This window comes from Pezoporus wallicus, unplaced genomic scaffold (assembly GCF_028554395.1).
Source record: "Pezoporus wallicus isolate ANWC-B61680 ecotype Strahan unplaced genomic scaffold, APGP_CSIRO_Pwel_v1 scaffold_3294, whole genome shotgun sequence".
NCBI lineage: Eukaryota > Metazoa > Chordata > Aves > Psittaciformes > Psittacidae > Pezoporus > Pezoporus wallicus.
The window spans coordinates 16,642,683-16,668,658 of NW_026635478.1; the positions used below are offsets into that span (position 1 = coordinate 16,642,683).

Below are 25,976 nucleotides of genomic sequence, written 5' to 3' on the forward strand. Positions count from 1 at the left end.
GTTTGGGCTTGTAATTTTTTATTTTTTTACTATAAAATGAACCGGAAGGTGAAAGCAGTAGGTAAATGAGTTATTAACACTTTATGCAATTTTAATTTTATAGACATTAAAAAGGTTGGTAGATTTTGATTGGTCCTAGCTCTGGTGTAATGGCTGTTACCCTCCATGACTTACTTGATTCAGGCCTTTGTCCTTTGTTTAAGTGCCTTTTTTTTTTTATTTTTTTTATTTTTTAATTTTATTTCCCTACCCTCTTTAAACTGTTCTCAGAGATCCTGAAGTGCTGGAGGGCATTTTGGAGGAAAATCTTAAGCTTGCCAAAATGGCTTTATGCTGTTAAACTATTTTTCCCTTTTGTAAAGAAAACAAAAAAAGTGTGTAATGTGTGTCACTTCATAGCTGCTGTACCATGGCGTTGGTTCTTTGTGCTTGTGCATTCTTTCTCTCTCACGCTCACACATATGCACACACACACACATATACAGCAATATTCCTGAGAAACCTCTTTATCTTTCTGCATCCTGCTGGCTTTATTAAACACTTGAAAGGTGAATGTTTGTGCAAAGATGGCAGTACAATAAAAGAGTGTGTGCTGAGTGCATATATGTGCATGAGAGAAAAGTGGCTAATGGGAATGAAACTTCTTGCATTGTTTTCTGAAGGTTTTAAATTTGGATCTTAATTAGGTCGCAAGTAAAATATTATGGGCCCTGTCTGGCAATGTTATTAAATACAATTGCTGAGGCGGCAATGTGTGGCTAGTAAGCCCAAGGAGGGGGGAAAGAAAGAAGGTTAAAATAGCAGCTTGCAACAAGTTGAGTTGAGATGAATCGCAAGGAATCTTATGTGTTGCATCTGTTTGACATGAGTTACTGCAAGGATTCACACATTTACCAAAGTTGTTGCTTTCTACTGTGCATCGTATGTAAGAAGGAATTTGATAAAACCTGTAAGAGTCCAGCTGCTAATTGAAGTTAGACCTGGCTATGCTGCTCACGCTGCCTAAAACATTCACCATGAAGTATGTTTCATGTTGTACTTTCTGTTTGTTGAGATTTCATCAATGGTTTGTTCTTTTAATATAATGAACAGTTAAGTTCCTGTGTTGTTAGTTGCAAGTGAACCCTTGTAATAGTGTCTGTGCTTGTTTCCTTGTTCTCTGACAAAATTAGCAAATCTGCAATAGATCATCTAGTGATTTATTAACAATTCTGTGCCAATAATCTATCTTAATTTATGATTATTATAAATGTGTACCTGAAATTATCAGTTCACTTGTTGACCAAGTGCTAAAATTAAGGTAACATATGTACACATCACTAGACTGAGCTAGTTCTGTGATGTGTTTTCCTGGTAAGATCTAATTTTGAGTTGCAATATGAAAAGGAAGCATTTGCTTTCCAGAATGGGAATGGAACAAAGAGTCCTTTGTAAGTGGAGAATCTACCTAGAGAGCAGAAAATTAGATACTGAATATCCTGTGGCAGAGAGTAGCCTATCTGCTGTTTCAGTCCTTAGCTTGTCTTCACGTGTTTGAGTGAGCCTGTTTATGTAAACTAGGCCATAGGCAGGTTACTTCTATCAATCTAATGGTACCAGTCAAAGATAGGACTGTTGCTGGTAGGTCAGCTAGTTGCAGTGATAGTGCTTAATGTGCCTCAGTGCATCAGTGGAGTTTGCCACATCCACCGGTGGCAGTAAACTGAGCTAACATGGCTCTTGTGTTGCTGTTTAATTTGCTTTGGGCACGTGTGCTCTTTATCCTAGGCTGATCTGTGAGAAGGGGAATCTACAGCTGGTGATGCTTGACTGTTACAGTCCTTTTTAACAAACGCAGCTGCTGTGAAAAATCTGTGTCTGTCTACTGCTTAAGAAATCACTGCCAAAATAAGCAGCCAGAAGTACGCTTTACTGGGCCACTGGAAAGATAACTGTTGCATAGGGGAATGCTTTGTTTGTGGAAACTTCTGGTGTGGCTTCATCATCCTTTTTCTATGACCCGGTGATCCCTTGCTGCTGTAATAGCCTTTTGGGGCCATAGAAAGCCCTGCTGCTGCTATGAGTTATGCTGAGAGATCAGCATGGCCTGCAACTGGCCCAAAACTGGGGAAGTACAGATTCCCTACAGCTGTTTTTGCACACTCCTCACACATAAAACTCTGCTGATCTTGTCAGTAGTCAAGGATATAGGTCTGTATTTTGTAGCCATTTTGACAGCTATAATTCTACAGAGCAACTCTAGAAAAAACAAACCCATGTTTTGTATCTAAAAGAGGATTTCAGTCTCTTCCCTTGCTGTCATCTCCTGCTTAGGTAACAACCATTAACTAGTAAGTTTTTCCTTTATGGTGAAGTAACCCAAAGCAAGTGGTGTACATGTTGACTCCTGTCATGCACAATACTGAGGGGTTTTGGTTTGGTCGTGTTTTTTTTCTTTTTGCCCAGCAGTGTGTGCAGATGTATTTTATCAATAGATAGTTACATTTATTACTGTCTAGTACCAAGAGAAGAACAGATAGAGAATCAACCAAAACCAGTCAAGAGATACCATCATCACAGGCCAAAATGAGTAGCTGCTGAGGCAGACAGAGCTTGAGACTTACCAGATTTCACCAGAGAAGTGGGGGAGGAAACTTTCTTGTGTTCTCAGCTTTTTCCAGATAAGGCCTTAGTTTGATTAGTAGTCACTAATATCAACTATGCAGATAAGTATTTATGTGTTTCAGTGTTACATGCATTCCTTCCCCCAGTTACCCCTCTTAACACATGTTGAAGTTCTACCCAAAGAAAATTGAGTATTTTTTTTAATGTCTATACTGCAGAACTTTTTTTGCTAACATGAAGAAAGAAACTTGTATTTTCAAAAAGAAACCCTTTCACTGGTGCAACACCTAGTGTCATGTGTCATGAAGTTGCTTTAAGAGGGAAGCTAAAATCACCTCTTGTGACAGGTTTTTATTCTGAGAGTTTTTTAGGATATTCAGCTCTCAAAATTGGTGTAAGAAGCTACAGCACTGTTAAACGTACAAATTGGATTTGGGGAGAAACTAATGAGACATCCCAGGTTTCCTTCCAGTATCAGAAGTGAATTAAATTAATTTCTCACTTAAATGAAGTTGCTTCTAAATAAGGGGAGTTACTGGCTACACAGTAGCTGGATCTTTAAATAAAAATTAAATCGTGATCCCCTGGTATTTCTCACTGATCTTTTAGTCTTGTATGTAGTTACAAATAACAATTTAGCTCAGAGGTGAGAACTGTAGTGTGTGTTTTATTGCCGGTGATACCATCATGTAGCAATTAGTTCCATGTTCTTGCATAGTTCTCAAGATCCATACTGGAAATAGATGGAGAAATTTTATTTTTGGACTACTGTTAAAAAAAAAAATAAAAAAAAATTCAAAATTACTACTTTTTGCCCTGAAAAGTCTACTGAGCAGCATTATATTTTAGCAGTTAAACTAGTACCCTTGTTACGTGATTTGTCTCTTGTAGTCTTCTTTTACTGAGAGTTAGAAGCATTTCATGAGTAATCCTTAAAATGTTGGCGTTCTCTAGCTTGAAGTCAGGTGCTTATAATAAAAGGGCATCTGTGATGATAACTTCTGATGATACAAAAGCACTATGTTCAGAATATTTCATTGGGGAAAAAAAAAAAGACCAACCAGGTGTGGGTGCAAGTCCCTCCAGTTCTGCCTGATCGAGGCCCTGTGAAGAACAGTGCGTCCAAATACCTGCCTACACAACTAATGGTAGTGGGGATCATCTCCTCGACAGAGGTTTGGCCTCAGTATCCTTTGTTTGGTGTCATTTTAGTGTGTGTATATATATGTATATGTTTTAGCAAGTTTGGTCACTGCTAGCTTAACTACCTGACTTGCTGTGGTCCCCAATACAATGAAAGGCTGGGAAACAGATGGACAAAGTGTTGTCCTGTCTCTCACTGGGGAGCGTAGCTGGCCGAGTGTTCTGTTCTAAACTAATGTTAAAATCACAGCTAGAATTCTTTGCATTCCTCAGCTTCAAGCAAAGGAATGCACAGTTACTACGAGATGGCAAACCTGTTTGAGTTGGTGATTCCTGTGATGCTTTATTCAGTCCAGCATAGATTTGTACAAGGTCATCTTCCTCCTCTTAGTGTTCACATATTTTGGATCATGGGGCTTAAAGAATCCGAACAGCCGTGTGCTGCTTACCTGATGAGCTCTCCAGGGCAACTCTCCTGTGAAATGCTCCCCTCTTGTGACAAGCCTGAACAACCAAATGCAGCTACATTTGGGTTGAAATCCACTTCATTTGGATTTTTAGGGAGGTGTGTTCCAGTAACTTCACAGGATGCTGTGTTTAAAATGTGTGATTTCTTTCCTCTCTCCTCATAAAACTGGACCTGGACGCAAGTTTTGAGTTGTTGGGTTGTTTGTTGTTTGGTTTTGGTTTGGTTTGGTTTTTTGTTGGTTTTTTTTTTTGTAATAATCTCAGGACCTGAAAGATTGTAGCATTTAGTGTGTCTTAAAAATGATGTACTGTACCAGCCATGGATTTTGTAAATACACCTGTCTCCCTTTTTTGTATTTTGATTTTTTTAAAAGTATGTGTAAGGCTCTTTGCCAGAGGAACTGGTGCCTGCTTAATTTCCATCCTGAACTGAAGCAGGAAAAGGAAGAAGCTGCTGCCACAGAAAGCCCGCATCAGTTCCAAATATGTATATTGTTCTGGTCAGTTTAATGGCTGTTAAGTCTTTTCGTTACTTGGGAAGATGGTTTGTTTCCCTGCACGTTCCCAGTCATGGCTAGTGGAACCCTATCAGAGAGACTAATTTTAACTCTCTTCTGTGTGACTACATGTTTTCACTCCTTCCAGATCTCGGGTCCGCTATCCCTGAGAAGTCTGGTGTTTTCGGAGGTCAGGACTATAGGACCTCTGCAAAAATAGCTGGAGAGCATTTCTCATTTTACCAGTGCTTTGGTCCAGACAGAGAAATAGGGTTTCTATCTGCGATGCAAGAAGGGACTTGCCCGTGTATTTTGTGCTTTCCTGAAGGGAGTGCAAAGATTTATTAGTATTTTTATTTTTCGGCAGCAGACTTAGCTCTGGGATCCAACCTTGCCGGCAGTCGCCTGTTCTGCAGGAGGAGCCTTACCCAATTGGCGTTGCTGTGCCCTGTCCCTGACTGCGACAGGCTTTTTTCATGAGTGTACTTTTTATTTTCCTTTTTTAAATGTCATGTGTCTGTGCTGTATTAAATAAAGAGGAATGTACATATTAGCCCTGTCTCTGTGATTTATCCTAACAGAAGTGACGTAAGAAGGTTTCACTTGGACGGCTGTCCTTGGGGTTTTGTGTTGGGGTTTTCAGTGCTGGTTTTCCTTGGGGGTAGGTGCCAGCTTTCTTCAGCCTGGGCAGCCACAAAGGCAAGGGCGATGCTGCGAAGAGGCAGCAGCGGCTGAAAGCTACCAGACGAGCAGTAAGAAAAGGATCGCTCCCCTTGGTGCCGGGAACCCCCGCAGCCCAGCCCACCGCAGCGGCTCAATGAACCACGCGTAACCCCGCCCCGTGCCCCCAGCGGGCCACACGGCTTCCGGCCCGAGCGCCGCGCGCGGGAAGGCACCGCCCAGTCAGAAGCGTTCCACCCTTTCCATAAAAGGCAAGAGGGGCGGGGATAGAGGAGAAGCGCCTGCAGAGAAGAGAGTTTTTCGCGGCAGCCCCAGTGGCCTAATGGATAAGGCATTGGCCTCCTAAGCCAGGGATTGTGGGTTCGAGTCCCATCTGGGGTGGACTGTTTTTTTTTCTGTGCCCAGGAGACAGCAGCGCCCCGCGGCAGCGCTGGAGCGTTACAGCCGCCTCCACTGTCTAGAGCGTTGGCCCGGGATTGCCGATGGTCTGCGTCTTCTGGGATCACCGAGCGCCCCCCTTGGGCTCTATCGAGCTGTACCGAGAGACCTCAGGCACACGTGGGCTGCGCGGGAGGGAGGAGGCCAGGTCCAACTCACCCCCCCGCAGCGGGACGGGCCCCTCCGCTGGTCCCACTGACCCCGTTCGGGACCGGCAAGCGGCCCGAAGGCACCGCCCCCAAACCAACGGCCCGGGGCGAGAGAGAAGAAGCGAGCGCAAGGGCCTCGGCGCGGCCTCTCCTCGATACTCGACCTTCGGCCCTTGACCTCCGCGGAGCACGGAGGGCTGGAGGAGGCGATCGCCCGACTCGGCGCTCCACAGCCCATCCTGGCCGAAGGCGCTAGCGTGGAATCGTCCGCTTTCCTTATTGGCCGCCGCAGTGAGGCGGCGGCGCTCGATTGGCCGTCGGGGGGAGAGGTGCGCAAGATGGCGGGGCTGGGCTCGCCGCTGCGGACTTTGCGCGGGCTCCTGCGCGAGCTCCGCCACGCCAGCGGCAGGGCGGGCCGCCCCTATCGCGACACGCCCGCCTATCAGCATATCGTCGCGGCCTTCCGCGCCAACCGGGTACTCGCGGGGTGCGGCTCCCCTCACTCACCCACCCGCTCCTGCCTCTCTCTCCTGGGGAGATGAGGCGGGGCGGAATTGGCCCCGCTTGTGGCGTCGGGGCGGGGTGTGAAGTCCCCGGGGCTTGATGGGTGCTCTCTGCAGGTGACCAGCGAGAAGCTGTGCCGGGCCCAGCAGGAGCTGCACTTCCAGGCTGCCACCTACCTCTGCCTGCTCCGCAGCGTCCGGGAGCACGAGGCCCTCCACCGGGAGTACCACGGCCGGGGCGAGCGCTCGCCTGAGGAGGTCGCCGGCCTGGTGGGCTTCAGGTTGCCTCAGCAGCCGGGAGGGAAAGGCTGAGGTGACTCTGCTGACTTATCTGTTTATTCTCGAATAAAGGTCCTATCGTCATCGAAACTGGCTGGGGTTTTCTGGCTCGTGCTTTCTGTCAGTTCTGGGTTGCAGGTGTGGGGTGATGTGAGAGGCAGCTGTCAGAGAATGAGAGAAGGACTGTTTGTAGTGAGAAAAGGTAACAGCCTTTGCTGCTAAACTGCTTAAGGAGGTGCAAGGGTTGTTGGTTCCCCCCTCAAAACCTGTAGGTAAAGAGAACTGGCCTATTTACTGTAGATCTGCCAGCCACATTCTGTACATGGGGAATTTTCTACTCTCCCAAGACTGAAGGTACCTTCTTGGGAACATCACTGGATCCTGGTGAATGCAGCAGCAGCACAAACCTCTTTTTTCATCTTGAAGATTATTTTTTCCATGGTGGTGAGCTAGTGGCAACAATTCAAAAAGCCAAATACTACTTCATGTGTTACGGGTTTCCCAGTGTCTCTGAGCGGTTGGCTCTGAGACTGTAGGCTTCCTATGCTGTTCTCACACACTGAATCTCACTAAAGTGAGCTGATGACTGCCAATGACACTAGATACACCAAACTGCCATTTTCTTGTCTTGCAATCTGGAACAGCAAGTTTCTTTTAAAAACAAATACTGGCTTGCATTGTTGCTGCTTTCCTCTAAGAAAAGGGTTGGATTATATGCAAAATACGTAGAAGCACAGAATGGTTTTGGTTGGAAGGGACCTTAAAGATCATTTAGTTCCAACCCCCTGCCATGGGCAGGAGCACCTTCCACTAGACCAGGTTGCTCAAAGCCCCATCCAGCCTGGCCTTGAACACTGCCACGGATGAGGCAGCCATAGCTTCTCTGAGCAGCCTGTGCCAGTGTCTCACCAGTAAGGAACCTCTTCCTAATGTCTAGTGTAGAACTCCCTCTGCCAGTTTAAAGCAATTCCCCCTTGTCCTGTCCCTACCTACCCTTGTAAGAAGTCCCTCCCCAGATTTCTTGTAGGCCATTTTAGGTACTGGAAGCTGCTGTAAGGTCTCCCTGGAGCCTTCGGTTCTCTGAGCAGAACAACCACAACTCTCCCAGCCTCAGACCATTTCTGTAGCCATCATCTGGACTCACCTGAGCAGGCCCACGTCTTTATTATGTTGGGCAACTTATAATGCCTAAAAATGTGAGGCTGCTTTATTGTGGGGCAGGAGCTATAAGCAAGTGCTTGTTTTGTTGTTTTTTATTATCAAGGAAAACAAGCTATTCTGGCAGAAAAGCACTGCAAATAGGATGACTTCATCTAAATCTATGTATTTTCCTTACTCTGTATTTAAAACTCAGAGATAGTTTAATACCAAAGTATTAGCTATTAGTATTAGGAACAACAGATACTTAAAACTGGGGAGACTCAGGGTACTTAAATAAAGTACAGAGATATGAACTTTAAGGTTCTGTAGACCAGGTTTGCAGTTCTTGCCATGTCTCACTGGTTAAAACTGACGGGTGTCCTTTTGACAAGTGTTGATATCCTAGGTGGGAAAGTACCAACTGATTTGCAGTGACAGATGAAAATCAGGGGTCACTATACCCTGAGAATGGCTGCAAAGTATTTGTTGTTCCCAGTTATTTAATACCGCTGTTTCATTCTGCAGTTTACTTTCCAGGTGGACTGAAGGTTTGCTGCATCCAAAGGCTGTGGTGTACTGTTCTGGAAGTAAAATAAATTGGCTCATTGAAACCAGCTCTGGAAGAAAAGCTGAAATTTGGCCAGAAATAGATGATCTTTAAGGAGTACCTAAAGCTAAGGTTGTACAGCGTGATTACAAATAATAGATAAATTTTTTCAATTTTCTTCAAACATGCTAAGGTGCTAAATAATGAAAATTTTCACCAGTATTGGTATCTCTTCCAGTTACATCCCCTTCAATCCAGAGTAATGTAATGACTAACAAAAGTAAATTTACATGTTAAAGGAAAACCCAGAGCCGGGCCATGCTCTGAAGAGCCGAGGAGCACTGGATAGGAAACCTTTTCCTGAACGTGTTACAGAAGATTCCTGTCTGAGCGTTTCATTTTCTCTGCAAGCCCTCGTGAAAACCAGATTAAGTGTGGCGGGAGTTTTCATGGCTTTATATGTTGTTTTCTCAAATATATCGTCAAAGTTGAGGGCGACTCTAGTCGCGGCCGTGGACAACTGATCCTTGTGACGGTCACTGAGAGCTTGTGGGCGCTAGATGGCAACACGATGGTTAAGAAAGGGAGAGCTGCAAACGCAGGTGTTGGGATAGATAAAAAAATACAGAAATAGTCATTTTGAGACTGGATCTCGGTGCTCTGTAAGCCGAATTAGCTCCAGCAACCATCAGTAACGTCAGCGATGAGGCAGGTTCTCTAAAAACCGAGTGTTACAGCAGCTTTTCTCAGCACTCCCACCATCGCTGCACTGACAGAAGGACGAAGCCGTTAAAATGGAGCTGAGCGTCAGCTGAAGAAGGGAATTGTCCTTCGGCAGCCTGCTCCGTCAGCGCGCGCAGGCCCAGATGCGCGCCATGCTGGATCAGCTTATGGGCACGTCCCGGGACGGTAAGTGACCCCCCGGCCGGGGATGGGGCGGGGGAGAGGGAGACGGGGTGAAGGCGCCGAAGCCCCTGAGGTCACGGGGGTACCGGGCAGCTCGGCCGGCCGGCCGTTCACCGTGATTGGTAGGCCCGGGGCCCGCTCCCCGCCCGCCTTCCCCGGCGGGGCGGGGCCTGGTGAAGGCCGTAGGTTAGCGCGGAGTGGGTGTTTTCGTCGCTGCCGCCTCCGGGGTCTGGGGGCGTCAGGCGTCGCCTCCCTTCGCGGAGCTGCCAGCGCCAGCCGCTGTGCAGGCAGTGGGAGACCCCGCTGCCGTTTCGGATGCGGTTTAAGCTCGGATCTCCTCGGTGGCCAGGGCTCGCGGAGAAAGCGCGTTGCTAAAGGTGCGCGCGCTGAGCTTTCCCGCGCAGCTTCCGCTGAGGGAGACAGCAGTTTGCTATATTGAGGTTATGAGGGAACAAACCAGAACCCCCCTCTTGAATCAACACCCGCTTCAGTAGAGCAGGATTTGGGGATGGTTTTTTTTGGTGGTGTTGCAATTTTGTGTAAAGTCTGACCCAAACCATCATTTCAGTTAGCAGGTGGGTATGGTTGTTGCTTTCTGAAAGAAAGAGTGTAGTTAACCCAAGTGAGCTAGGTCTTTTAAAAACAAACGGGCCCCAAATAGCTAATTAAAAGCTTTACGTTTAGAGGTAGTAATCCGAAGAGGGACATATTACATGTACGGTCAGGTTTGCGATTGCTGGGGTCACATAGTGAGCTGAAGATTATCACTGTGTAAAGCTTCTCAGAAGTTTTGTCAGGGTGTGTGGCGATTGACATGAAAGTTTGAACTGGCAGTCGCCCATAAATCCAAATAGCTTGGAGGCTGTTAAAAAAAAAAGCAGTTCCTGTTATGCTGTGTAGTATTTTATGTATAAACAAGGGAATACTGCACCTGAGGATAGACAGCACTTGGAAATTATTCAAATGCTCTGCACATTGTACTCGCTCTTGCAGATGTGTTGCATGTTTGTTGAGGCTTTGTGTTGAATTAATGGTTACCTGTTTTCCCATGCACCAAATAGAATGTATGAGCTACATATTGTATGGCTGTATCTTGTATGGTGCCAGTCATCTGTTGGTACTGGGGTAGTCATCTGACAGTTTGTTGTTTTTTTTTTTCCGTATAATCTAGTATTTTAAATAAATGTATCTAGTTTTCACTTACCTGATGTATCATTAATGCCTTCTGCTGGGTGCCTATAGTTGTTTTTAAACAAGGGCATGATAATCTCATTGGAAGACTATTGTTCTTCCAAGACTGCTTTCCCAAGCAAGGCTGGTTAGTGAGTAGTCATCCTGCAGGACCTGATTTAGGGTGTTTTAGACTTGCCCAGAAGATTTTTGAGTGCTTCCTGTTGTGGCTGCGTGTGTCCAAGTGCTTGGCAGAGTAACCATACACATGAAACTGAAGTCTTCCCAGTGCTGGCACTTAGATTGCTGTCTTGGAGCTACCTAGCACTAAAAGCTTAAGGGGGGGGCTGTGTGACTTTCCATTTATGAATGTGTTTTCTGTTCATTGGCATGATTTACCTGTGATAGCTGCTTAAAAATGCTGAGTGACTTAAGAGCTAAACCAAGAAAAGCCATTTCAGGCTGTATTTCCTTGGCTTTGTGAAAAAGCAGTTATTTTATTGAGAATTGTATTCCCCCACCTCATTTGCCCTGTAATTCCCAAACCGCATCTGCTGAACTGTTTAAAATCTAACTAGTTAGAGAAGCAGCATTTAAATGAAATGGGCAGAATGGGGAAGGATAAGGAGGCAAGACTGTTTGCAAAACAGGCTTCCATTATTGGATTAAGTGGGGAACTGAAGATCTCAGTGTAACACAATTCTAGGTTTTGGTTTTGGTTTAAATTCTGTGGAGTATTATTTAAACCAAAGTATGCACAGGTATTGAAAGTCATCCTTTTCCTGCAGAGCTGCTACTTACTAAATTCAAGGCCAGGTTCAAGGTCATTGAAATATTGCTAACCTTGAGAGGTTTGGAATCATGTGGGGTTTTATGTTCCTATCACCTTTGACAAATACTGTGTTTCTAGTAATATGCAAATTGCAGATTTTTATTAGACCGTGCAGTTTTTTCACTTCTTTGTAGAGGGTAGGCTTCACTTCACTACTTGTCCCCATTGCCTTTGGTTGATGTTTGTGGCTTATGTTGTACAGAATTAACAAAGCGCTTTTTAATTTCTTGATTAACAGAATTTTATGCTTTACAATTCAGGGTTTTTTTTGTTTTGGCTGTTGTGAGTTTTGGGGGTTGTTTTTTTCTTTTTGTTGGTTGGTTGTTCTGTTTTGTTGAAGAGAGTAAAGTGCAAGTTTAAAATTCTTCCTTACACGAGAAGAGACAGATCAAATATTTAATCTGTTCAGTGGGTATAGAATGAACTCAATTCAAAGCCAATGGTAGTGGCTTGATACATAGTCTATATTACTTTTTAGCTTGTAGTATCATTTGTAGAAAAAGGGAACGTGATCTTTGGAGAATGTTCCACAATTGGATGCTCAAACGTGGTTTTAAGAGGTGAGCTGTAGGCTGTAATTTGTGGAAGTTTGCACACTTACTGTAACTGGTGTCCCTGGGGCCAGAATGGAGAAGCTTGGAGGATGTAGCTATTAAATGTTTTTATGGATTTGCTGTTAACCTCTGAGAACACCTAGAAAGCACAGTTATGTATTGGTCAAATTGATTCAGAAAATACCCACTGTAGGCTGTAAGAATATTTCTGAGAAATAAACGGTGTTACTAAGGAGCCTTCTCATTTCAAATAGAGTTGTCCAATATGTGGCCGTCTAGAACTAGGTATATTGTTCCAGGCCTGCCCCTTGCCCTTCCGCTGTTGTTGCAGGCAGGGAGATCAGAGAGCTTTGGCAACCCGCTTCCTCTCTTGTCTGAATTTTGGCAGTGGGATGATGCTCTTGTCCTCACACAGCATCGCTCAATGTGTGATGAGCTGCTGCCTGGTACCTGCCAGGATGTGAGGTTCAGGCAGTGCTGTGCTGCTCCATGCTTGCCTTTGCTCATGTGACAGACACCTGACAGGCAAGTGAAACAGAAGGGATTTGACAGATGCTCTTCAAGAGTTTCCAGTGAGTTGTAGTTGTTAGGCTACACAGAATTACAGAATGGTTTGGGTTGGAAAGGACTTTAAAATAATCTAATTCCAACCCTCTGCCATGGGCAGGGACACCTCACACGAGACCATGTTGCCCAAGGCTCTGTCCAACCTGGCCTTGAATACTGCCAGGATGGAGCATATACCACTTCTGTGATACTTCATCTGTGATATCTAGAAACAACTGTATTCTTAATACAATGAAATCATTCTGTAAATGGCATGTGTGGTTCTCTTACACACCTGGAAAAGCACATTATTTAAAAACAAGTGTGTTTTAAAATTCCTTATATACCTAACTTCAATTTCTCTTGCATACGTTTCTGACAAGAAGTGGAAAACTGGATTGGAGGATTGGATGTGGACCATGCCAAAAGTTTCTTGTTGTTTGTGGGGTTTTTTTGTTTTGTTTTTAAAGTGTCTTAGATTTTGATGTTAGTAAAAAGCTGGGCTAATTTAATATTGTCATGACTGCAGGTTAAAACAAAATCTTCTCTGAAGTATGTCCTTCCCTACTGATGTACTGAGAACCTGGCATACTTAACTAGAGAGGCTTACATATAAACTACTAAATACATAGCGTGGGTTTCCCAAATACTGAGAAATAAAGAGTGCTGAAGACCAGGTGCTAATCTTATGAAGTTACATAAGAATGTGTTTGTTATATTATTTCTTTTACTGCTGGCAGTTAAACTAAAGGACTTTTTATTACATATGTCAATAGTTAAAAGGTTAGTTCAAGCTGAATTTATTCTTGATGGCCAGAGCTGTGGGAACTTGTCACTCGGAAGTATTAGAAATAAGTTGATAGAAAAGTGTGGATTTTTTTTTTTTCTGTTGACTGTTTTTAGTACTATTTTTCAACTGTAAAATTGATTGAACATTTTTTTAAATAATATTTAGGCAAACCCTTTTTTTGCAGTCCATGTTGTCTAGAAAACAAAAGTGACCCTTATGAATGGGATAATTGTTTTAAATAAATTGATTAATTTACAAATGGAGTGAAATGGTAACTATTTATATTAGTACCCCTGGGATTTTATTTCTTTTTTTTTTTTCTTCCAGAATATAACTGAATTGAGCAAAGATTGCCCAGTTTTCCTTAAAAGGCCTGATTGTAGAAAACCCATTTTATCTTAAATCAGCTTACATTGCTCAACTGTTTTTTTTTCTGCCAGGTCAGTTACCTGCTCACCTTGCAAAGTGCTAGAGTTGGTGTGAGGAATCGTTTAGAAGCAGAGGGTGAAGTAGCATCATTACTTCTGACTGTTGTGCAGGCACAGAGCAAATCTGAATGGCCTTCTGGATTTCTGGACTGCTGGATTTCACTGTTGCAAAGAAATGTGGTGGTGGTTTTGGTTTTTGGTTCTAGTAATTGCCACTACATCAAAATTAGGTTGTAGTCTAGAAACACAAAACAAGTTACTTAAATTATTCTTAAGAGACAGGTAAATTTGTGCATCCTTCTGAAGCTTACAGGTGGTCATGAAAATTTTCTCCCAAGCATCCTAACAAATACTATTTTATATAATTATCAGAAAAATTTTTAGATGTGTAGAACCTATATATATATGAAGTGCCAATTAGCAACTCTTCTGCTTCATCTGCTAGGTTTTTGACTGAACTGCTCACTGTGCTTGGAGTCTTTAACTCCGTTCTAGATCACTTTCTTCTGGCATTGAAACTTAAAATATCCTTTTTGCATCTATTCACATCTTAATCAGTTTTTTCTGTTTTACACTGGCCACTTCAGTTACCCTTAGTAATGGTTACTAATGCGTGACTTTTCTGTCCTGTTTGTTTGGGAGGAGTTGAAGTGGCACCCCTGTGCTTATCTTAGTCATCTGGCATTTGGTGACATACTTTTTATGGTAACAGAGGTGCAATCTATGACTTGTAACCCGTTTTTTAATCATTTCCATATGGGCAGTATGTACATAAGGATGGCTGGTGTGTTGATGTTGGTATTATCAGGGTACATAGATTTTGTTTTCCACTTTGCTTTATACTTTATAAAGGTGGAAGGTAGTATGTGCTTTTGAAGTTTCAGTATCTTGTTGTCAGTTACTGGAGGACTGATAGCCGTTTGGGTAGCTTCAGGCTGAGAGCCAGGTTAGGGAGCCAGGAGCCTTCTCTGATTGCTCCCCTTTAAAGTAAGGGTCAGGAGCAAAGGAAAAGCAGAAAAAAGTATCTTTTATATTTGCAGATATTTGCAAAACCTATCTAAAATGTTGAATTGATACCAACTCAGAAGTCTGAAAGTAGTAGCAACACATGAACTTCGTTAAAAGATTCATTTGCCCATCAAGAGTGACCAGAAGTCTTTAAGAGCAACAGACGTGTTTAGTGAATTGTGTGTATTTGCTGGCTTCATTATGAAGTTCTGGAACTTTATCCTTTAAAAATTAGGGACTCGAGGAATTTTTCTTCTGTGGATATGGGACACCATATGAAATGGTATTTGTGAAGAAGCAAATGGACTTCTTCACTTTCATACCTCATAGAAAAAGTTTCCCATGTTGGTTCCACTTGTAAAGTATTAGCTAAAAATGGTTTCATTATATTTTGAATTCACAAGTATTAATTTAGTCATAGAGTAAACCAGAAGCAATTTGCTTAGTAATAAACTGTTCTAAAGGTGTTACGATGAAGATGTGTCCAGGGTTAGTGACAAGAATATCGCAACTGCTTGCCTGTTCAGTGTGTAGCAGGAGCAGGATCTTCTGTGACCATGTAAACCTCAGTTAAATAATGATGCTAAATACTTGCTATACAGGGCTTGCTTTGCGGATGAAATTTGATATACAGTCTTTAACCTGATGTTCCACCCAGTAAGTAGCTCTCTGTGAGTGAAGCTTTCAGGATCCCTTGCCAGTGTGTTGGGACTCATGCCTCAAACACCTGAGTGGAAAGCTACCCTGTTTTGGTTGATGTAGCATAATGCAGGAGGTCAGAAGCATGAAAATGCACATCATTGTCTTTGTATGGATTGTACCACTAGTTTGCGATTAGAGGTTATTGTTGGATTAAAAAGGGTAACTTTCACCAACACGTTGGTATTGTTGTTGGTAGTGTATTATTAGAATAAATCAGAATAGTAAGAGATGGTGGATAAAGTAAATCATTGTTATAAGCATGTTATAATGCTAGGCATTGTTGATACATAAGTGTTTGTTCCTCTCATTTGTGATTAAAATAATACAGAACAAGAATGACATTGTGGAAGCTGTTAATAGGTTAGACTTCAGAGTTCAAAGTGAATTGGATAGTACAAGCGCACATTGTGATCTTAACCTCTTGGGTGTTCCTTAATCAGCAGTCTGCATTCATCTGGAATATTGATGTTGCTTTTGTAGTCAACATATTTAATACAAATGTCCTTTAGAAAGTTTATGTTACTGCCATCATCTCTTTAATATTTGTGTTTCTAGTTTGCAGTTTCCTTATTCTTACAAAGTATATGAGATGTGCAAGTGTAGAAATTTCCTTGATGTTTGGCTTATTTTCTGGCATTGTTTCAATTCTGTTTCAAAGTTTTCCATTCATCTGGAAAGCAGTCTCTCACAGAAATGTGGTTTGGGCCAGGTACATAAAGTAAAACTAAAGCTGCTGTTTCTTGAAGAAAATTGAATTAATTTTTTCTGTATCATAAATTTTATCAATTATAGGATTTTTTTTTTTTTTTAAATGGAGAAAAATGTAGTTGGAAACACAGGGATGGCTGCAGCAGTAGATGTTGACTCCTGTAATGCCCTGGTAAATTATTTTGATTTATTTAATGAGCCTGAGTCCTAAAGACCAAGTAGTTGAATCCTCTGCTATTCTTCAGAGGCAGAGTTAAATAGTTGCTATTCTGAGCTAATTTAATTATTTACCTGTAAAAATAGGACTTGTAATAAGGTCTGAAATACAGGCGATAGTGTCCCCTTTTTAAACATTTCAGGATACTTCTAAAATTTAGATGACTGCAGCTACTTGGTACCTATGTATTATTTTCTTCTTACGTAATATATAATGATTTATTTATTTTTTTAACACTGTTCAGCATTCACTTGACCATACAAAGAGTACATTGACCTACGTACAGTTTGACAAAGAGAAGTACTGTCTTGGTTATCTGACATACAGCTGAAGTCCTTGGCTTAAAAACACTTCTGTTCACATTGTTTTAATTCCTAGAAGGTATCTGCAAAAGCCTCTTTTGCTATAGGCTGAATGTCAGTTGTATAGTGATCCATAGATTTTCATCTGCCCTCCCTCTTCAGCAACCCATGCATACCCCAGGTCGTCATCTATTCAAGATGATTCATTCCCAGGTCAGTAGCAGAATGCATCTTCTGTCTTTGCCAGCAGGTTTGTGCTGTTCAGGGGTATTGAAGCTCACAAAACTCATGAAGAAATAAAAGCATTTTCAGACTCAGGAATGAGCTGCCAGAGGCACACAAAATTCAGTCATAATATATGACACTTTTTCTTTTTAATAAACCTTTTCTACTGAGACAGCAAAGATTAGAAAGAAATGCAAATATGTGAAACTGCTTTTCATAGGAAGGAAAAGATGAAAATCTCACTAAAGGCATAGTGCAGAAAAAATATATGTTTCAAATGTAAATGTGGAATGTGGTCTTGAGGCTGGCATTGATGGTTTGCTGCTACTTCCTGCCTCCATGTTGCCTTCTCTCAGTTTAGTAATTGTGATTATCATGTTAGCCACTTAGATTTATAAAGACTGTATTGCAGCAGTAGTGTCAGTTCCTAGTTGTGGTAGGGGTGTGGGAAAAGCTAAGTCTAGGTGTTGAGGTAACATCTGGGAAAATACTACTTGCCAACTTTACCTCAAGAACAATGAGTCTTTCAGCAATTGTCTGGTCTTGGTAACTCCTTGGCTCCTGAGAGCTTAGTGGTGTTAGGCCATTGGCTGTATTCTTTCAAATACTTTTCTTCATTTTGTTCATGTGTCTTTATATGGAAGAATCTTTACAGTCAACATGTATTTCTAGATGCTGTGTTAAAATTGCTGGCAGAGTCTATTATTCTATACAAACTGAACAATCTGGCCCCTTGTTTTATTTATAAAGGTTCAATGTATCTTTGCCTGCCTACATCAATCTGCAAGGGAGTGTCAGAAAGGCCCCGCATTCGCCGAGCCGTGAGTTATCAATAACTTTTCAGATGTGTTAATGAATGTGGAACAAACGCAGTTATGTGTTTTAAAAAAATATGGATCCACCTCCTAAAAACCAACGAGACAAAAGGCAAAACTCTTTACTGCAGTAGCAGGCATGATTATAAAGGGATTGGTCTAAATATTTTGGTATAACTAAGTATAACTAAGCCACAAGGTTTCCCTCTAGAAAACCTATTGTTGAACTGCTTTGAAGCTGTCTTTAGTGTGTGGATTACAGGTTTTAACTGTTGTATCCCGCAGACAAATTATGTATGTGGTGTCCTTGGAAACTTTACTTTGCTTAATAATATGAAACTTGTTCAATCTGAAAATGGTATGTATTAGCATCCTATGCATAGAACTGATATTTAAAAATCTGATTACATAAGAAGAAAGGCTTGACTAATAAGATAGGGTTTTTTTTTAATTTCCCTCTGTTGTAGTTACCTCAGTAATGAATTTGGCTTCTTGAATTAATGGATTCAAAATTCTCAGTGTTTGAGGTCATGAAGCCATAAAGAAAACCCAACTTTAAGTGCAAAATCTATCTACAGTCTTTAAAATACTTGATGAAATGGAAAAGGCTGCTATCTGAACTCACAGTCTTTTTTTTTTTTTTTTTTCCCAGCAGCCCTTCTTGCTTCAGTAATTCACCAGTAGGTTTTCAGTGATTAGAGATCTTAACAAGTTATGTTTTTAAAAATAATAAAGAGATACATCCTGGGAGAGATTAAGGTGTTCTATCATGCCTGTGTCTTAACAGCAAGAGAGCTATAGCAGTGACCTTTTTTAAATCTCAAATAGTGACAATTATGCTATGACTTGAAGAAAAACATATTCCTGCCCTCATCCCCAGAATACCAGCTAGTTATTTTGTTCTGAAGACTTCAGGTCTTGCTCCAAGATGGGATTATTTAAACTTGCACTTGGACCTCAAGTCTGTGGGCAGGTTGATGCTTCTGCTGATGCAGGAGCTACAACCTGCCATTATGAAGATACAGCTGAGAAGTTCCCAGCCCAACAAAAACACCATGTAAAAAAGAAAGGAAAGAAAGAAAAAGGCTTATGATATGGAGATATGCAAACATGTAAAATAATTTTGCATATAGGTTATGCTCATATGTTTGATGGTTTTTTTCAGGTTTGTAAGCATGTAAAATAATTCTTCTGCCAGCTCTTTATGCTACTCCCATCTGAAGTAAGAGGGTGCATTGCATCCAAGAGCAAAATCATAAAATGAGTATCAGGTGGGATTCGATGAAGACTCAGTGTGTATCATTTTGTGTTTATGAGGTTTCTTTTATATGCTAACTGTTGCATAAATATACACCACTATTTCATGCAGAATCTGAGTTGAATGTTATATGGCTCATTTAACAAATGCCGTTATAGCTAAGTGTTTTTAAGCTAATACTGTCTGTCTGGTTTCAAGCACTTTTCACGCTCCATTTTTGAAGTGGAAGTGTGAGAGGACTTTAAAACAGAATTATAGAGCATTTAAATGCACATTCGTGGTTTTGGTGTTATTTGGCAAAGAAGCATACAGTGTTTTAAGTTCAGTTTCCATAGACCTTCCATATGTGACAGGGCAGTGTTAACGCTTTGCATGTAATCTGCAGAACGTGTCTGGCTCCCCCAGATTTCTAACCTGGAACATGTTGATTTCTATATTGCAGGTGACACAACCCGTCAGCGAATTAAATTCAATGATGACAGAGTGTGCAAGAGCCACCTCCTCAACTGCTGCCCTCATGATGTGCTGTCTGGAACTGTATGTAGCTAAATCTTGTGGGTTTTTTAGACAAGAATGGAGAAATTGATATATATTTGTTCTTTGTAATACCTATTTTAATTTCATCATTTTCAGCAAGTATGTAGTGCTCTCTGGTGGTTCAGAGGAACTTTTACAAACAGCTAATTTATAGGTTATGAAGTTGATTTTTGGAAGTTTCCTGTTCTACATGTCAGTTATTTACAAATTCAATGTTATTTGCTATAACTAAAAAAAAAAAATCTAAATAAAATAATGTTACCTACATGAATTTTGCAATAACTAAATGATTTTAAGCTGGTACAGCTGCAACTAGTAGAAGAAAGGCAGTATAATTTATGCATAAATTCTGAATTTACTTTCTTAAAACTTGATGTTGTAGTGAGATGGTATTCTACACAAATACTTGTGTAGGGAAGAGAGGTGATATTTCTTTCTTCAGAAATATTTTAGTGAAAACAGTTGAAAGTTCAGATAATTGAATTTCTAGAAGCTGAGATATATTTAACATGACAGTGACACTTACGTACGATATCCAGCTACTGTGCCATTTTCACAAATTCTAAGGCAATTTAAAAATCTCCATTTATGCCATATTAGTAACTTGTTTGACTTGCAGTTTTGTGTACTCTGTAGTAGAGGTTCCCATGCCTGAGCACAGCAAACAAGGGACTTCGACACATGCCACTAGCGTTGTCAGTATGCCTGTGCTTTACCTTGCTTATTCTTTGTGAAAGGGAGGTGAGTTAACAGTGCACTGATTATGTAACCGGTGTTCTGTGATACTAGAATATCTAACTGTAGGGAGGTGAGTATGATTATTTGCAGAGTCTCAGGTGCCTGGCAGTCTTAATGCTGAGCTTTGGCAGCTTTTCTTACTCGTGTTGGCATGTTTTCTTACCCTGTGGCAGTACTGGAAAACCTGTATTAAGAATTATTTGAAGCATTACTGGTTCTCTGTGCTGTTACCATTCCAAATGGCTAAGTGGACTGGAACCTTTAACAAAGTACAAAATTAAATTCATTTGCAAAATGGAAAACTGAAATACGTAGACATAACTGATTTACTTGTCAACTGGCCTCTTAATATGTTTTCCAAGTAGCTGTGGCTTTAAATTGCCCTAGCATTTTTGGTTGATCAAAGGGCTTCAGACATGCATGCACACATTAATTTTGTTTGCTTTAGTAATTTTGGTACTTGTACTGACAGATCAATAGTTACAGTCCATTCTTCCTTCTTCTTATGAGTCCCTGCAAAAGTAGGCACAACTGTAATTGCTAAGAAGTACAGGAAGAGGCGGCAAAATAGTAGAACCAAACTAGGGAAGTTATCATTTGCCACATTAAAAAAGGCAATAGAATAGAAAAGGTCTACTTGCTGAGCTTCTGCATAAGTCTTGTGGCTTCCTAAGCTTTTTTTTCCCATCCTTAAAGGCTCCCTTTTTATATTTTATCACAAAGTTCTTTCATACCACAAAAATCAGATGTCTTGAAGTTACTGTGCATTTGGCATATACTGTTTGGGCAGTGGTTCAGATGTATAAGTCAGTGGTTTTAAGAGTTTGCTCATTCATTTTAAGTTCTGAATTTTATAATGGGAGATTAATAAGACTTTGTAAACCCTGGCTACTGGAACACAGGAATTTACCACTTAAAGTTAGCAATTCTTTTTTCTTTTTTTCTGTCTCAAAGGGTTAACACTCACTTTAGGGTATTTTTTTTTAATCCTTAATAGTTGCTAATGATCAAGCTTTTGGGGTTTTTGTTGTTGGTTTACTTTGGGGTTTTTTTGTCCTTCCCCAAACCATGGTTCTTGAGTTATTTTTTTATCAGCATTACAAAAACGTTCGCTTATCTTTATTTATGTTATGAGATTATGACTGAAGCAGCATGCATAGGAGTCGGGTGACTCCTCTGTAATGGTGTGAATCTCTTCAGCAGCATTCTTTGGATGTAGGCTCTGTGCTGTCTTCAGCAGGGTTTACAAGATGCATAAGAATGCATTTTCTGTATCATTGTACCTTTCTGAATTAATATTTGGTTACTAAAGAAAATGAGAAGTTGAGAAGATTTAAAGCAAATACACTTAATAAGGTTAAAAGTAGTAATGTCTTGAATATTTATGGTATCTTTGAAGAGCCCAAGCAGTTCTGCAGCAATCTGGCTTTCTTATAAGCTTGATTTTGCTTCCCTGTTGAAAAAAAAATGAATACTCTTTGTGGTCTTGCAAACCATGGTTGAGAAACTCCCTTCAGCTCAGTGGATTAACTTTAGATTTGTATTTATGTGTATTTGCTGAGGAGCATTGCTTCTTGCATTTTGTTTATACAGACCTCAGAGTATGGTATGCTCAGTCCTGCAGTAAAGAGTATCTTTAGGAACTCATGAACTCATTGCACTCAATTCATCAGGACTCTTGCTGACTAAAACCATATTGATTGACACCTTGGTTTAGCAATATACTTTAATACGTGATTAACTTTAAGCTTATTAAGGGTGGAATTCAGCTCCAGATGGACATCTAAATTTAGGTTTCATCTGAAGCCGCTAGTTGTTGAAGTTAGAAGGGATGTAGGCAGTGGAGCCTAGAGAAGGATACAGTTCACTTGCTACTGGGTATCCCTCTCAAGGTGGGCTGAATCTGTTTAGGCTCACTGACTGTATTGTTGAAATCTCCTTCTACTGTGAAAGAGAAGTTCAGTTAGTTCACACATCTGCAGATAGGTGTTAGCAAGGTGTTTTAATCTGGATTCGATTTTTTTGCAGTAGTCCCATTGACTCTGGAACTATTTGCATGCTTAAAACTTAGGTGTGCCAGTGTGATCATTTGCTATAGTGTTGTAAAAAAGCATTCTTCTGGAAGTCACCGGCTTTTCAGTTCAGGACTGCTTTGTTTGCAAGAACTCTCTTAGCTTTGCAAATCAAATTAAATTAGTCTTGCATAAACTACCTAAATTTGTAGCCCAGTGGTGATGAATTGTAAAGTGCTCATGTCTGCCTCTTGAAAATATAATCTTAATTTCTTTGATTAGTGCCAGGAAAGTAAACTGATTGTGCCATGTTCCATCTAATGGGTTTAATTTATCTGGATTTATCAATGATAATGGTTTATATAATCAGGCTATAAGTCCAAGTACTGTGTAAATACCGAAACATTTTAAAATGAGTGCTGCTAGCTTTGTCTTTTAGTGAAGATCTAGTTTAAGGAATTAAGTATTTCAAAGTAAGTATCGTTAAAGGGAAAAATGTATTTAAAGTATTATATTTCTGAAGATACCTGGAATTTTCAGTGGTTGCTAAGGACTTCAGTAACTTAATAATTTCTGCCTCTTTTTAGCTCAGCATTTATTTCCTGCTGGTGAAGTCAAACTTAAGAAAAGTTAACCCTGTTAGTGGAGCCAGAGGACTTAAATCATGCACTATTACATCATTCTGAAGGCTCCCTTCTGAACATGTGCTGCCTACAACGACAAGCTTTATCACAAGTCTAGAAATCTGTTTAAGAAAATGGTTAGTGCAGATGAAAATTCAATTCCATAATAAGGAAGATCTCAGCAAGGAGTCAGTCTACAGCTTCTTTTTATCAGTAGCAGGGGTGTTCACATACAGACCCCAATAGTTGCCTTGACAATTGGATAAAGGGAGAGAGATCCAGTTCCTTCACTACAAATTTTTCAGTCATGTCAGATTTTCACAAACAAGCAAAATCCTTCTCTTGCTGAATATGAACTGCTTTGGTATGGGTGTCATTACAGCTAGAAAGAATTTTCTGTGTAAACACTGCCCAGAGTATCTTCTTCCAAGACCTGTCAAAAATGCATGCTGGTTTTAGAAGTGTTGGTAGTACGTGTTACTATGTCATGCTTGGCTCAATGTCAGTCCTCAGTGTTTTAATTTAAGTAGCTTTGGCTTTTCTGTGCTCTTTTTTGCACTCCATATAGAGTACATTCACTAATCTGATCTCTGATGTCAAAGCAATGCGTAGTTGTTGCAGAAGTGGAGAATGGGATTTCTGCTGTAGATAGCTGAAGATCCGAAAAGAAAGCTTTCTTAATTTGATGTTCCAGAAACAGCATCACATCAGAGTTTAGTCTCTGATGCAGTTATTAGTGTCAGCTACTCTAAGTGTGCATCTGTTTTTCAGAAAACTCTTCAGATTCTCTGTTGCCCAAGTCCTTGGCCAGCTCTTCCTTATCTGGTCATATTTAACTCATGTGATTTCTCTCTCTTTTTTCTTTTTTTTTTCTTTTTTCTTCTTTATTTATTTATTTATGGTACCTGATTTGATTGAAGCAGAGCTATGCATTGTTTTTAAACTAAATGTATGTAATCAATAGTTCTGTATTAATACCAAAGGCATTTTATCCATTTTGTGGATGGAATGAGAAAAACCATCACTAAATCATTTCAATATGAGGTTGTTTGGCATGAAAGACCAGTTGTCTAAACTTTATCTCTAGGAAATCAAGTCACTTTAATTGCCCTTATAACACTGAAGAAAAAAAAAAGCATTACAGAAAATGGTTTGCAAGCTGTTAATACATAGAGCTGAACAACATCAAAAGGACTCCTGATACTGTGCTTTGTATGTGGTACCTAGGCAATTTTCTAGACTAATCTTCTGCAACAGCTTTCACTTGTAAGAAGGATTCTCTAAATACGTAGGCTTTTTTCCTGGTTTTAATGTTCAGTAAAAGTGCAGTAACTACAAAAAGCCCAAAGCATGGCTTCACGTATGCAATAAACTTTAGTAGCCTGAAGACTTGGGTGTTCTCATCTTTCTTTATTTGCTTTACTCATCAGGACTCCTCTGTAAATCACTTCAGTGTAAGTCTGTCTGAAAGTCAGTGTATCAACAGTGAAAGCCAATTTATGTGCATTCGTCTTCATTAGTAGCTCAGTGTCTGAACATTAGCCTCCCTCATAAGTATCTTCTGTTTCAAATCTGATAGATCTTTAAATGCCAGACTACATGTTTGTTCTTTCCTTCTGTGGGAGGGTGTGTCTTGGGACCAAATTGCAAGGTGGACATGGAAAATTAAAATAATCATAGAATAGGTAGGGTTGGAAAGGACCGTAAGATCATCTAGGTCCAATCCCCCTTTTCTGTCCATTTCCATCCACTCTCCCTCTGCTTTGCAGCTAGCCATATGAGCCAAATTATAACGCTAACTGCTCTGTGGTTAAGGTCATTAGCAGTCCTGATCTAGCATATACTTTCGACAGTAATGAATCATCCCCAGCATGAATTGTCTGCCTGATATTGCATAACTTATACCAGCAGATGTGCTTTTTACCCTGGTGTTGCATATTGCATGCAGACTGTTCTGAGAGTTTTACATCTGTTTGTTTGGTTTTTAAATGTCTCTCTACATTGGGGTTTGCTAATAGAACTTTAAGTCTTAAAGACAGTAGTAATATCAGACTAGTAAAGGCTTGTTAAGGAGCAGTTCCAACAACAATATAATTTCTTTATCAGCAAAGCTAATGAGAAAGAATCCTTTTCTCTTGTGCTTGTTTGTGCTTGCTCCCTGTCTGATATGCCACATATTTGTAATGCTGCACTCTGTTGGATCAAAGAGCGGAAGGAGAGTCAAAATTTCCTGTCTTCTGATCCATAGAATCATAGAATAATTAGGGTTGGAAAAAACCTTAAGATCATCAAGTTCCAACCCCCCTGCCATGGGCAGGGACACCTTAACGCTAAATCATATCACCCAAGGCCTCGTCCAGCTTGGCCTTGAGCACTGCCAGGGATGGAGCATTCACAACCTCCCTGGGCAACCTATTCCAGTGCCTCATCACCCTCACAGGGAAGAATTTCCTCCTTAGATCCAATCTAAACTTCCCCTGTTCAAGTTTTAACCCGTTACCCCTTGTCCTGTCACTACAGTCACTAATGAAGAGTCCCTCCCCAGCATCCCTAGAGGCCCCCTTCGGATACTGGAAGGCTGCTATGAGGTCTCCACGCAGCCTTCTCTTCTCCAGGCTGAACAGCTCCAACTTCCTCAGCCTGTCTTCATACGGGAGGTGCTCCAGTCCCCTGATCATCCTCATGGCCCTCCTCTGAACTTCTTCCAACAGTTCTGTGTCCTTTTTATGTTGAGGACACCAGAACTGCACACAATACTCCAGGTGAGGTCTCACAAGAGCAGAGTAGAGGGGCAGGATCACCTCCTTCAACCTGCTGGTCACGCTGTTTTTGATGCAGCCCAGGATACAGTTGGCTTTCTCGGCTGCGAGTGCACGCTGCCAGCTCATGTTCATTTTCTCATCAGCCAACACCCCCAAGTCCTTCTCCGCAGGGCTGCACTGAATCTCTTCTCTGCCCAACCTGTAGCTGTGCCTGGGATTGCTCCGACCCAGGTGTAGGACCTTGCACTTGGCATGGTTAAACTTCATGAGGTTGGCATCAGCCCACCTCACAAGCGTGTCAAGGTCCCTCTGGATGGCATTCCTTCCCTCCAGCGTATCAACCGAACCACACAGGTTGGTGTCATTGGCAAACTTGCTGAGGGCACACTCAATC

General features: G+C 41.1%; 2 protein-coding genes and 1 non-coding gene across 4 annotated transcripts in view; all 3 read left to right on the forward strand.

Moving 5' to 3' along the window:
• Nucleotides 1-5,701: 5,701 nt before the first annotated feature.
• TRNAR-CCU (transfer RNA arginine (anticodon CCU)) lies at nucleotides 5,702-5,774 on the forward strand. Its single transcript has one exon. It is a non-coding gene; the product is annotated as a tRNA-Arg (tRNA).
• Nucleotides 5,775-6,249: 475 nt separating this feature from the next.
• Nucleotides 6,250-6,855, forward strand: FMC1 (formation of mitochondrial complex V assembly factor 1 homolog). Its single transcript, XM_057430855.1, has 2 exons — nucleotides 6,250-6,456; nucleotides 6,601-6,855. Exons 1-2 carry the CDS (start codon nucleotides 6,319-6,321, stop codon nucleotides 6,793-6,795), a joined length of 333 nt encoding a protein of 110 aa, XP_057286838.1. The 5' UTR covers nucleotides 6,250-6,318; the 3' UTR covers nucleotides 6,796-6,855.
• A 2,454-nt stretch (nucleotides 6,856-9,309) lies between these two features.
• Nucleotides 9,310-25,976, forward strand: part of LUC7L2 (LUC7 like 2, pre-mRNA splicing factor) — a 36,456-nt gene continuing 19,789 nt past the window's right edge. Inside the window, exons 1-2 of one of the 2 annotated variants that reach the window (XM_057430694.1) lie at nucleotides 9,310-9,358; nucleotides 19,353-19,447. In XM_057430694.1, the coding sequence (XP_057286677.1) occupies nucleotides 9,316-9,358; nucleotides 19,353-19,447 (138 nt within the window). In that variant the 5' untranslated portion in view covers nucleotides 9,310-9,315. Of the gene's footprint in view, nucleotides 9,359-17,636; nucleotides 17,659-19,352; nucleotides 19,448-25,976 lie in introns of those variants that run through there. The other variant, XM_057430703.1, reaches the window with a different exon arrangement.